Raw genomic sequence first — 14,120 nt, forward strand, 5'->3', positions numbered from 1 at the left:
TCATAACTAATTCTTAGACGGAAGTTTGTCACAGAGAAGGGACCAGGGGCAAGACTTATGTAATCTGCCTGTCATTTTCATAATACGAAAAGCATCTGAATGAACAAATTGGTATATTTAAAACTGTATGAAAACACTTCTTCAGTTTGAAAAAAACACAATTATAATAAATGAACCTGCTTCCTTCTAACAAATGAGGTTTGAAAGAAGTTTTACTATTGTTAAAGAAAATTTATTTTGAAGACATCTGCAACTCATACTTTGTGGCCACTTTAAGAGTCTACATTTCTCATTCACTACATGCAGCCACATTTTATGTCAGGTAATACATTGGTTTTTTTTTCTTGTTAGAAAACATTTCTCTTAATTTGAAGAGCATGTATATTACTTTGTTCTCAACCATGGAATATTTCTCAGACCATTCCAGACCACCTAATTTCCTGTCAAGTTTACCTGGTGGATTTCATTTCTTGTAATATTTACTAGGCCAAAAGAATGGCACAGTTAGTTCTCAGCTACTCTAGCTGCCAAACCAGCTTGTGGAGCCATGTGCCATATGTACCTTGCCAGATGACGAGGACAGTCTTTTGCCTTTAGGTCTGCTGAATTTAATGATCACTGGACTTTTTCCATAGGCAGCTACTGCAAAGCAGGAGGGTTTTCATACACCGTCCAAGCCAGAAGATGTTTTTCTGTGTCTGTTGATAGTAGCTGTTTGTGCAACCTGCCTACCAATTATACTAAAGTTTATTTGAGAATGAATAGAATGTTTTCTCCCAACTCTAATGTTTTTATTTTGTTTTGGAATGCTATGCCAACACCATCCTGTAGGAAAGCATTCCCATCAAGAGCCTTATTCCCAATAATATCCAGTATTGTCTGGTATTGTCAAATTATATTAATTTATGACTTTGTTTACTGCTTTGAAAACTTGGTGTATGACACCATCTGAAAGAATAGCATTCACTTTTAAACTTAACTGCAGAATTTAAACATGGAAACCCCTATTGGACAATCTCACCCCCCTGCCAGTATTAAATATTCCTTTCAGTTCTTAATTTCACTGTTTTTGTGGATTTCCCCCCTCCGTAGAATATAGGTGTGGACTGACAGGGGGAATCAGAAGAAACATACCACCCAAATAGAGTGCAGGAAATTCTAATATTATTATTATTATTATTCTAATATTATGATAGTACAACTCCATGGAAAAGAAAAGCATGCAACAGTAGTATTTGTGACTTTTCCTAGGTTTTCTTGTGGCGTCATGAAGGTTTGTATGCCATCAGTTTCACAGTGATCCTGCTAGTGAAGGATGCTTGTGAGAAGTACTAATTTGATTAATCTACCAGCTGGGACTTGGGGTCTGCAGTTGCAAATAATGGAGGGGGCATTGTAAATGGTTTGATACATCAACTGGATCCTGGAAAACTTTCTGCTACCCAAGACAGACTTGTAATGCAGGAATCTGTACATAACAGGTGGCCCTGCCTGTGTCTGAAGATGCTGGGCTTTCTTCTAAGCTCATAACCATTCAGGAACTTTGACTTCTTCCACTCCCTCTAGATGCTGCGCAAAATATGTGGTCTGTAATGCAATTTTCAACATGATAGAAATGCAATCAAGCTAAGTAAAGGCTCTTTTTACTTGCACCAAGCTATTGCTTTGGCTGGACAAAGTACCCGTGGAAGTTCATGGCATTTCTCTTTATGTTGCAGGTGTAGGGGCTGCTTCTGGCATTTCGGCCATTTTCCCGAGTACCTCTGGCACAAGCACTTTCTCACCCTACCAGCATGCTCACAAAGGTAAGAACGCGTTCACGGATTTAATTTAGCGGCTGCTGGTTTTGAAAATAGCATGCAAAAACTGCAACTCAACTGAAAATATCTATTGTGAATTTAATTGCTAAAACTGCCATTTAAAATAATTCCAAATTGATTTTTATTTCTTGGTTAATCAACACCACTGGTTTAGTCGGACTTAAATTAGATTGGAACTGTGCTCAGTAATGCTAGCAATGAATTTAACTCATTATTTGTAGCCATACATAAATGGCACTATGCCTCAGCAAAGCTTAGCTTAGACAGATGAAAATAATTTAATGTACAAATATAGCCGGTCTCTTATTGAGCTACAATAAATAGTTCTCCATCATTATTATTAGGTTTTAAAAATATGCAAACCTGAGAAGATACAACAGGAAAGATGAAGTTACTGAGGTACCGACAATACTCATCTTCCCAGTATTATCTGGAAACACGATGATGAGGATCATGTTTCCAGAAAAATCAACGTTTTCATGCATTTTAGCACAGCTGTCATTTTCTGCATATTTTTTTGGCTTTTCAATTCCAGTTTGTTGCATTCAAATTCTGCTTCAGAATATCTTTTCATATACTTTATTTTAAATTCGTTTTCTAGCCATACTGGTTTGTCTCTATTAGAAAAATATCAGTGCTTCCACATGTGTATTGTGTGCTCTTTTTTACTGCAAAGTTTTTGAGGCAGCCATAGTTATCAACAATCATTTTATCACTAATCATAGTTGTGTGTTGCTTTTGTTTGTTTGGTTTTATTTGGTTTGGGGGCGGGGGGAGGTGTTTTGGCTGGTTGGTTGGTTGGGTTTGTTTGTGGGATTTTTCTTCCCTGTGCTATTTCTCAGAATACAGCATTAGGAAAGCTGGTCTTCTTGCCTACCAGTAATATTAGCAGATATAACATAATAGCTTCCAGTAATATTAGCAGATATAACACAATTTTCTACGTCTTTGTATCTGATGGATCATGTCATCAAATATTTTTTATGAATACTGCTAACTGGTTATTGTGGCATAAATGTCACCATTTTGAAAAACTGTTGATTAGTTTGCCTTTGAGATTCAACACTAAGTTTTTCAATGCTTAACAAGTAACCAAAATTCAGATCAAGTAAATGAGTATGTAAATGTAAGTGCAGAGCAGACTGCGAACTGTTAACTATTCTCTCATCCTAAAAGACACTCCTTTATGAAAATTTTTTTGTTGTTTCTTCCAGCAGATCTTTCAGGACAAGGACATCTGGCTACAGCTCTTATAATTGCAATGTCTACGATCTTCATAATGGCTATTGCCATTGTCCTTATCATCATGTTTTACATTGTGAAAACAAAACCTTCTGCTCAAGGTAATTATTTAGCTCATAAAATTTTGGCTGCAGATGTTATTTTTAGATAGATTCTGAGAATAATTAGTGTCATATTTTTATATTCTAGCCTGTTGCAAGAGCCACTCAGTGAAAAATGTTGAAGCCCAGGCTAACACACAAGAAGAGAAGAAAGAAGTGCAAGGTATACGTTACTTTAGTTTTGTTTGGTTTTTTTCCATCCAAGACAACATTGGGCTTATATAGTCTAAATGCATTTCTCTTAATTACAAGTTCTCCTTTGAATTGTATAAAAATCACATCAGTTTACTAAAGAATTGTGTATTATAGGTTTTGTGCTTCCAGAGTGTCACTTAATCCTCTGATAGCAATTTAAAAGGTAGCACAGAGATTTATATTTGCAGTAAGGTCACCAGCAGAAGCAGCTCCTGAGACAAAACACTGGTTTGGAAACACATTGCCAATTTAAATTTCTCTGTCTGTTGGTCTGCAGATAATGTTGTAATATTCTCTGAGAAGGAGGAGTTTGAAAAACTTACAGCAACTCCAGCTAAAGCTGTTAAAAGGTGGGTAAAAAATAATCATACTTCCAGTTTGACTGAAGTGGGGAAGGGACATAATCACTGTTCATCCTGGTGCAGAGGAACACGTGAAGAACAAATTAGATGGGTGTGCAGGCAGTTTGCTGCAGCAGGGAGAAGACATGATGCCTTAGTCAGGTTTTCCCTCTCTGATTTCTAAGAGAGGTTGACAGATGTGATACTGTGATACTGTGATGTCACCAAAGAGAAACCTGTGTCCTCCACACTCCCTCCATGACCACTTCCTCAGCTCTTGGGGTTCCATCTCCTCTTTTGAGATGTCTATTTTTGGGACCTCAGTGCCGCTGTCACATACATATCATTAGTAAGGTTCCCCTTCATTTTAGGCAGCAAGAGTAAAAATAGCCGCTCCAGGCCTCAAGGAAACTCCTTGTCTGTAGCACCATCTGTGTGGCACAGTGTGATAGTTTTTCTCACCTTACATCTGCCTGGCTGCCAAACCTGGCTGGGTAACATGATTAAGGTGGGCTACACACTGTCCTCACTTGGAAAATCCCTCTATAAAAGGATTCTTGCAAGCTATGCACGGCTGTGTGACTTGGTGGTCATTGTACTTATACCCTGGGTAGGGGAATGCAGTTACATTGGCAGGATTTTGGAGGAAAGGCATTTTAAAAAATGGAAGGCAATTTTATTCCATTACTCGAAGATTGCAAAAGGCAGATGATCAGAGTCAACTCATGAGAGGCTTCACTAAGATAATTGTATCCTTCATTTTACAGTGAAAATGATGCATCTTCTGAGAATGAAAGACTTTTAAGTCGTAGTATGGATAGTGATGAAGAAGCTGCAGTTGACAAGCAAGGGACTCCAGAGAGATGCTTGTTATCTTTAGTGCATTTGGCCAGAGATAAATCTTCTACAAGCAATAAATCAACTGGGGTAAGGCTATTTTGAGATTTAAAAATGAAGAGCATTTTTCTGTGGTGTTTTTTTTTGTGTGTGTTTTTGTTGTTGGTTGGTTGGGTTGGGTTTTTTGGTTTTGGTTTTATTTTTTTTAAGAGAACAATATACAAACGATCACCTCCCAAAACGCATAATAGTGGAAAACAGATTAATTTACAAGAGCTTCTCCAGACAAACTTATTACAGAATCTCTTTTGCATAGTGACATATACGTAGATATATATACTGTTCAGGACTGAAAAACGAGACTTTCTACAACAGTAATAACTTTGCTTTTTTTGGGTATTATATTTTATATTCTACAGAACTTTGCTTTTTGAGCATTATGTTTATAGTCTAAAGAAAGAAATAACAAATAAGAGCAAACTCTCAATATAGCTAATGCTAATATGACTAACCCAAATGCTACATTTACCACAGAAAATCCAAGACAGTAAAATAATATGACATCATAACATCAGAGCACCTTGACCCAGTAGCATCGGTATTTCCATGGCACAGACTTTTCAATAATATCCGGTGTTGTTCTTGGTTTTCGTGTATAATTTTGCAAAAACCACACATGCTTTGAAGGTCATTCCTGTGTTCTGAAGGACACCGTAAATCCACTGCTTGTTTTGCTGTGGGAGGCCTTCAGCCTTTGCTTCTTCCTGCTGAGTATGTACTGCTCAGGGTGTTTTATCTCACTTGTAGTATTCCAAGGTATAGTTAAGGACACAAATCACTCACACAGCTCTTTAGTTTATTTTAACATGAAACTATCCTTAAAAGGAAAGTGTCTGCTCAGGCATTTTTAATGGGTTTAGTGCTTCAAAAATAATTTTAAAATGGCAATAGCTAGGACAAATTCACATCGTTTATATCAAACACCATATTTCTTTTAAGAAACTTTTCAAGTTTTAAATTGTCGAGATGTTTCAGATCAAACTTTCTAAAATAGCTCATTTTTCAGCTGAGACCAGACACAAAAAGTCTCAACAGCAGATAAACGTTTTTCTAATTGTAGGCAGTTATGACAATCTGAAAAGAACTGACCAATGCTCACATTTTAAAATTTCTTTTTCTAAGGTCTCTCTAAATACCCAGTGTTACTATCTTCTGTATACATTTGGTTGAAACTGGGAAATACAAGTTGGGTAGGCATGAAATCAGAACATTTAATGAGAAGTGGGTTACCTTCTGAAGACCATATAGATACGTTCTCCGGCGTCTTTTAGCTAGATAGCTCATAAGCACATCTGAAGCATGAACTATTTCTTCCAGACTTTCTGTTCTAACACATTCCTCATGGGCTGAAGCCTGCTGACAAGGTTGAAGACAAAGTTTCCAAAGAAAGTGCAGACTTCATCAAGATCATCTACCCAAATACCGAAGATTTCACAATTAAGGCAGTTGTCAGAAGTTAGAAAAGAAGTAACTTTCTTCAGGCTAGAGATTAAGTAACATTTAAACTACACAAAATAGTATTATGTAGCTGTTGGACAAGGGTAAAGAAAATTGATCTTATCCAAGTCTGTTCCTTCCTAGTTAAAATAAAAACCATTAGGCAATGAGCTACCACACAAAGGATCGTTGGGGTCAACTTTACCTGTTTGCTCTCAGCATAGGTGTTACAAATCCCTCATCTTCTGGCTTTGGTAAAAAGAGCATCCTACATAATTCTTCATGGGCATGGAAGTATTTAACCTCCCTCCTTGCCCTAAAAATGAGAGGAGACTGAAAAGAAGTGTCCAATAGTTTGCTTAGGAGGAGTTTTAATAAAGTTCATTAAAAGAAAATTTCCTGTTTACAAGGTTCTGAAACAGCTAATCCAACACTACAATAGCAACACAACTGATTAAGCATAAGTAAATTATACCAAGAATATGTAAATGACAATCAGTGTTTGCACTGCATTGCGATACAACACACTTGCACAGCATCTGCACCTGTGAGATGGGCTTCGTTCAGAAGCAGCAGCCACTCTGTGGTCTCCAGCTACAAGTCTGTTAATCCAAGCAACAGATGTGCCTTGCCCTTTAGAGCCCAAATAAAGTGAGGAAAATCCTTCCACAAAACAAAGTGGTGAAAGTGGAGCTTTTTTTTCTAGCCTGGTTAGCAGTGAAAACTCACAAATTTGTAGAGATAATGCAAGGATCCTATCAAAAAGACAGCTTTTCAGAAAGCTCAGCCCTAATGAGAGCTGGCAGAGGGATGACAATTTCAGTCCCTGAGAACTCATGACATTTTGACATTTGTTTTCACTTCACATTGAATCCAAACCCAAATCTTGAGAATATTTTTGCTAAATGAAGCAATATCAAAATGTTCATGTTCGGCTTGGAAAATGTCAGGTTCTCAGTCCAAGTTTCTTTCTTGTCAAAAATGACTAGAGCACCCTGGACCTCAGATTTGCCCTGTCCAAAGCATCATTGATATTTTTGTTGTAATCTATCTGTAAAATGTTTCAGATTCAACCAGGCAAAATATCACAGAAGAACTTGCAGTTAATTAATAACACACTAAGCAGTTCTATGTCAAATGACAGAAAAGAAGATCCCCCTCCTCTACAGTCCACCTAGATTACTGGAAGAAAGCAATGCCAGTCTTAATTTAGTTTCCTGTGGTAAATTCTGCTCTGCTTTACCTGGACATCCCTGCATTAATTGCCTGCATGTGCGGTATTGAATTCGACCTCATTGTTGGGAGTTTGCTTCAGTCTAAAAGAGAAATAAAATATACAAACCCTTGGAGAAGAATAGTAATTGATCTTAAAAAAGGCTAGAAGATGGAAAGAAAGATTTCTAGCAGTGGAAGGTGAAATGAGAAATAGGTTTATGCTTCACATGAATGCTGTGTCCTTTTCTTTGGGTCTTCCAAGGGACCCTTGAGGACATTATGTGATAACCTCTAGCACCATGAAATGAGGAACTCCCACAGGTTTTCCACTGCTGTCTGCTAATTGCTTACTCGTGCGACTGAAAAATTAATGAAACAAAAATCTTCTCATTTAGATTCAAAGTCGAAGGAAAAAGATACTCGACGTGTATGCTAACGTATGCGACGTTGCAGAAGGTGAGTATACAAAACTTGCACCTATAATAACAGCACAAAATTAGGTCGCCAAGTCTTTTCTATAAAATAAGAAAGGCCTCTGCCTTCCTGTGGAAAGCAGGAAGTCCCAATCCAGAAAAGACCCTCTGAAGGCAGATTTGAGGCAGCCAAGTCCAGGCTGGGCTTGGGCTGGATCACATTATGGCTTCTCTCCAGGAGCATCATTGGGCTTCCTTCTGCCGCAGAGCAAGGAGTGTGGTGCTGGGTCATGCTGGAACATGCGCAAAGACCAAGTTTTGGAGGGGCTCTCACATGCTCCATCTAGAAGAAACCTGTTTGGTGCATTTGTCTAGTCCCTTGGACAACAGAGAGAAACTAGTTCGAAACATGAAAGTGTCATTTGGGGAGGGTCAGGACTGCATTTCAGATGAAAGTCTTGACCTACTCTGCTTCTCTAAATGCTGTCCCACTTGTTATGACAAAAAGAGTGGAGTTTCCAAGTAAGACAGTGTTTTAAGTGTTCTAAGCCTCTTTAGCACTTGACTACCTGGACTGTTTTGGCAGAAGAGACGAATTAATTTCCCTGCACAAGACACAACTGCATTTATGTCCCTCCACACACACACACACATACTTGGTGTGCCCATGTGTGCATGTACATATGAGCTTTCTGTGGCTCATGGAGCTCTATCTCCCATCAAATTACTGCTGTTGAGGCTGAAGCAGGGAAACTACAGAAACAGAAGTCTGTTTTTGGAAAAATGCTGTAGCTGATTCTCTCCTCTATTCTGTAACCATGAATACATAGGAAAAGAATGTCCAGGAAAAAAATAGCTTTCTCCCCACAGGATGAATGTTAAATCCTCTCTAGAGATTCAGTGATAGTAATGACAATTGAAGCACTTGCAGGGACTTCATGCTCGCAAGCATCTGGCATCATTGCTTCACCTCCCTCCTCACATTCCTACAAGGGCAACTTTCAATTACAGAGAAGTTGCAGCAGCTGCTGGTGACAGACTCAGAGAAGGGTCAAAGCTGTCTCACGAGCTCACACACTGTGCCTGACGAGCAGAGGTGTATTAATGGAGCTGCTCACTAGGGATATGGTTGCAATATACTTTTCCTAACAGCTAGTAAATTGTTGAAGGAAGTGGCAATGCCAGGGGAATTCGTACAACCCATCTAATACTTCTTTCTTTGACAACTTTTTACTCTAATTATTGTAACCTACTGTCACTAGGAAGAATTAATTTGGTAATATAAAGTAATAACTTTAGAGCCAGACATACTTATCATGGACTATCGCTTAAAGGTTTTGGCTGTACTTATTGCTAACAGTGTATACTGTAGTACTTTAATAAATGTCTTGAATAGCCAAGATGTGTGCACAGAGCTATCTGATAATAAGCACCTCGCTTTGCAGGTCTGAGCCCTACGGAGCTGCCATTTGATTGCTTGGAGAAGACCAGCCGAATGCTCAGCTCAACCTACAACACAGAAAAAGCCATAGTGAAAACGTGGCGCCACCTTGCTGAGAGCTTTGGACTGAAGAGAGATGAGATAGGTGGTATGACAGACGGCATGCAGCTCTTTGATCGCATCAGCACGGCAGGCTACAGCATCCCAGAACTGCTAACCAAACTGGTGCAAATCGAGCGGTTGGATGCTGTCGAATCCTTGTGTGCGGATATTCTGGAGTGGGCGCAAGCGATGCCGGCTCCTGAACCAGCAGCGACATCCTGACTCTCCTGCCTGGGACCTGTGCTTCCACATCATCCCCAAGAACCGTGAGTCCAGCAAGCACCATGTCAAAGACTTTGGACAAAAGACCATTGATGTTTCTTCTACGTAATCGCTCCTGATGACTAACAGGAAGCTCTTCTCTTTGACTTGCAAAAAAATTGAAGTTACACATCTATCAAAACAAGGGCAGAAGTCTCCCAAGAAGCTTGGTATGAACCATGTCATTAGCAAAATGATCGTGTGAAACAGTTACTGATAATCTGTGGACACACAAACACCCATTTTGTGGTCTGTGTATGAGCATATGTGCAGATAACCCTGCAGATACCCTTCCTGCCTGGCCTGCAAGAAATCCATTGAATTGCTCTCTGACAATATTGCTGCCTCTTAGGGCTTTGCTCAATGGTTTAATAGTCAGTCAAAAGCAGTACCACTGCTACAGTGCCAGTCAATACACATTAGACACGTACATTCCTTTTGGCTCTAACACATTTAATTTCATTTTCTATACTTAACATGGGTTTGTTGAATCTAGAAGTGTGTGCATAGGTGTATATACAGAGTCCTCAGGTTAACTAACTATATTGTGTGAAAAAAGAGTCAACATGATTTACAGATTGAAGTGCTTCAAAATGCTGTACATAATGCACATAAATGCACTCTTGGTCAACATGGACATTTCAGAAATTGTAAATTCAACCTGCCGACTTGCTGAGGACAAACTGGTTAGCAAGTGTGCAGTAGAAGTTGGCAGTCACTCCTTGTAAGTTGAGAGCAAGAAGTTCTTCCCTTCTGCGCTGATACCAAAAAAAAAGCAATTAAAACATCTTGTCCACTACCATGAAAAATTGATTTTTCCAGTAGTGACACCTATATATCAAATTCTATTACAAGCCTTATATTACAAGCAGAGGAATTTCAGCAGACGACAGTTGTACACGAAGAGCAAAAAGAGTACATTTATCTAGAGATACTTTAAATGCAGAAGAATAAGTGTTTTTTTAAAATGCTCTACTCTTGTAAATGTAGACTGTGAGCACAGAGTTCACAGGTGAAAATCAGCTCCCATGGAAGATAAATATTTTGAGCTTGTGTGCAACAAAAATTGACCTTGTTTTTTCTTTTCCCCTTTTAACTAATCTATGATTTTCCTAGTTAAGTGCTCTCTAAAATTTGTACAGACCACAAACCAGTAGCTGTTACAAAACCTATTTGTTTAATTTGTAGCTAAAATGTGTGATGGCAGATTTCAAGAAGTGCAACCACTAAATTAAGAGATATGACAGTTACAAAGTAATACTTTTCAAATTCCAAAATGCATGACTGAACAAAATGCTATAAAAATATTAACTATAACCCCAAAGTTAACAATCAGTATTCCATCAGTTAGTCACTGTATCTTACCTATGGTAGTATCATAATTGTGCGGAACATTGAGTATCACCCTTTAACGTCTATATTTTCTATCTTTTCAGCACTTGATTTGTATAGCAGAGGAAGTACAGACTGCAACATAAAACCTATCCTTCTCCTTATTGTCTTCCACCATTTATTTCATATCATAACACACTCTTCATTAATTTACATATGCCCAATCTGATGAGAATTTTGACTTTTCTTTAAAGGAATCGGGAAGCTGCATTTATTTGAACATTTAACTAGCTGATTAGTGTTTAACTGAGGGGTGAAATGCTTGCTGTCTTGAAAGCAATGGCAAATCAATTGCCATTCAACAGGCTTCAATAAGATTCCTAGATTTCCTGATGACTCAGCAATCTTCAACAAAATTTTCAAGACCCTGAATTTACAGTTTAGGACTATTGCTACTAAAAAAAAATGAACCAAACCAAAGCAACCAACCATCCAAAAATGGGAAGATTCTATTATTTCTTGTGCCAGTGTGTAACTACAGTGTTATTTAGTGGACTGCCTCCTAAATTTAATCTTTCATTTAATAGTACACACCATTTATTTGTTTAAAAGAAGATACAGGAATCCTCTTTTTTATGTTTATTTGGCCTTGAAAAATTAGGGTCTTGAAATCAATGGTGCCAATGTGAATACAAACTATTTAACATTATTTTATTTAGTATACAGTATTTTTATTGTTACACAAAAGATTTACAGGAATGAAAATTTTTCCTGTAGGTCTTGCCAAAGCTTACTTCTAATAATTTTGTTTAATGCTGTATATATAACTTATTATATTGTAAAATATGAACATAAGATATGCTAATAAAAGAAAGAAGTCAAGGACAGTTGTATTAGCCATTTATTTGATTAAATCACATATTCCCTTCTAAATCTGTAATGAAATGAGTTAGCCAGGGGCTAGCAGGCACATTCCTGTGGTATGGGAGTGTCTAGGTAACATACATGAAGGAATCTTTGTGTTCTTGTAGGATACTGCTTCTCTGTACTTTGGGAACTTTCAAAGCAGAAACCATTCTTCCTTAGTCAATATAGTTTTGGATCAATAATTCACCTTGCAGGTACTATGAAAACTCCAAACTGAGCAACTTCTTGCAGAAACTGTCGGTAAGTTGTTATGTATGTACTGAGAGCTGGTACAGACGGTGAGACTGGTGAGTAATCTCACAGTAGCAATACTCCCTCGTTAATGTGTGTTCCTAAATTAGCAGTACTATGCCACATTATCGACAATCTCAACTGGAAGCTTTCACTGCATGACAGGATAATGATGTTCATCCAGTCTCAGGCTGCACTGGTGAGACTGCCAGCAGAACCACCAGCTTCTACAAAAAACAGAGCATCAACTTGCATTTCCCTCTCACCCTGGTGATTAAACTATGACTTTCCAAGTATTTCATACAGATGAAACATATTCTAAATGTAAGAAAAACTCTCCTACTTTGGGACAGTTTGGGACTTTGTTTATTCAGATTCATTTGTCGGTTTCAGCACGATGAATATGTTCTTGTTCCATCAACAATTAAAGGACAGAAAGGCCCAGAAACTGCAAGAAAAGCTTTGAGTTTGCTGGCTAGTTGGGAGGAGCTGATGTTCTGAGTTTCACTTTACTGTCTTCTAACTCCCTGCACTATTTGTGCAGGAGTTAACATGGAGTGAAGCTCACTCCAACAGGCATTGCTGCATCTAAACACATCGCTGTCAAAAAGACTTCAGCATTCTCTGCTTCAATGTGCTTATGGACAACCAGCCAAAGAAGAAACTTTGGTTTCTGGGGTTTAACTTGACAGAGCACAGATCTGTGTAAAATATCCATGTCCTTCATTGTGTAAAATAATGAAGCAAAACATAACAAAGCACCTGAGAGGCACTGTGAGATGTTGTCTTCGTTTCAGTTTTTCCTTCTGGAGTGACAAGCTTTGATGTAAACACATATTCTACAGAGGTCCATGGTTAGATGAGTTGAATCTTACCAAGTAACCAACTTATCACAGGTGTGTGGCTGTATTTCAGCTCAGTAACATCTCTGAAATACCTGCAGCCAGCAAGTATAGATGCAGATGAACCACGGAACTGTCATGAATTATGTTAATTAGTGTGCTGTTGTAGGGAATAATTGGAATAAATGAATGATCAAGGTGTACTTAAGTTAATTTCTCTGGCATTGTGTACTAATGTACAGCAAATTGGCTCATATAAGATTAAAGATATGATTGACTATTAAATCCTAAATATGATAAGGAATTTGCAACAAGAAGTTAAACAGAAGTTTCTAAATTTTCACATCATAAGAGCATTAAAGATTTTAATCCGTTGCAGTGACTTTACTTCCAATATAAACACATTTCTTACCACACAGTCTTAAACAAACCTCACTTCAATGATCCAGATTCTGAAGAAAACACGACCTGCCTTGCTTAGAAGTGGCTCCTCACTGCTCTGGCAAGCAGTTGATCAACTACAGACTGTCTTCTTCAGAGCAAAATAGCAATCCTGCTTTTGGTGCGGAGAAGCCAATTTGTATGTTTGCTTTTAGAAAAGACTTCTTCTTTTCAGCTCCTGACAGCATTTCTTTAGCAAACACTCATTATCTTGGTCTCAGCTTTTTAACATATTGCAGACTGAACAGAGCAAGGGGCGGGGGGGGGGGGTAGTTACATCAGTGTAAATGCTCAGATAGTGATTTCACCTTGACTAACCCATAAAATGTCTTTACGCAGCTACAGATCTACTTTGATCATCCCTGAAAGTCTGTTGTCTTATCACAACAAGTGCTACACAATCTAGGGGTGTCCTAGTGATTAAAAAAAATATAAATTGTTGCAGTAGAATATTCTATTCCTTTAAAAGGCTGCCTTTTCACAGTAGAGTGGAAAGGCTACTGTTTTACCTTGTCCTGATTGCCACAATCTCAGGATTTTTCTCCCGACAGAGGGAAAATGGTGCCTTCTTTCAGAGCAAAGGAACTCGCCAGCAGCAAGAGGGTCTTCCAGAAGGCAAGGTGGGAAAGGCTGGGGGGAAAAGTGAGAAAGCAGAGGTCCTGCAGCACAGCACGGAATGGGAGGCCACTGGTATGCATGGGGGCAGGTACAGGGCAAGGCCTCAAATAGTTGTGTAAAGAATGTTTCTGGGAGTTAGGGGAGATGCACAGAATTTTCACAAACAGAAAGTTTTTAGAGTTGGACAGTAAGACCCAACCCCTAAGGAAATGAGTGGGTCAAGGGGAAAATTATTTACAAGACCTTTTGCTTCCTTTTTGATGT

At 38.4% G+C, this 14,120-nt stretch overlaps 1 protein-coding gene across 4 annotated transcripts in view; it reads left to right on the plus strand.

Moving 5' to 3' along the window:
• The window catches only part of EDAR (ectodysplasin A receptor), a 78,318-nt gene extending 66,639 nt beyond the window's left edge, over positions 1-11,679 (plus strand). For 2 of the 4 annotated variants that reach the window (XM_005498424.3, XM_065059920.1), the window contains exons 6-12: positions 1,719-1,805; positions 3,035-3,163; positions 3,252-3,326; positions 3,636-3,708; positions 4,467-4,626; positions 7,644-7,704; positions 9,107-11,679. In XM_005498424.3, coding sequence (XP_005498481.1) covers positions 1,719-1,805; positions 3,035-3,163; positions 3,252-3,326; positions 3,636-3,708; positions 4,467-4,626; positions 7,644-7,704; positions 9,107-9,426 — 905 coding nt within the window. In that variant the 3' untranslated portion in view covers positions 9,427-11,679. The remainder of the gene's footprint in view (positions 1-1,718; positions 1,806-3,034; positions 3,164-3,251; positions 3,327-3,635; positions 3,709-4,466; positions 4,627-7,643; positions 7,705-9,106) is intronic. The other 2 variants (XM_005498425.3, XM_065059922.1) reach the window with 1 other exon arrangement.
• Positions 11,680-14,120: the final 2,441 nt, after the last annotated feature.

Source organism: Columba livia, chromosome 1 (assembly GCF_036013475.1).
Source record: "Columba livia isolate bColLiv1 breed racing homer chromosome 1, bColLiv1.pat.W.v2, whole genome shotgun sequence".
Taxonomy (NCBI): domain Eukaryota; kingdom Metazoa; phylum Chordata; class Aves; order Columbiformes; family Columbidae; genus Columba; species Columba livia.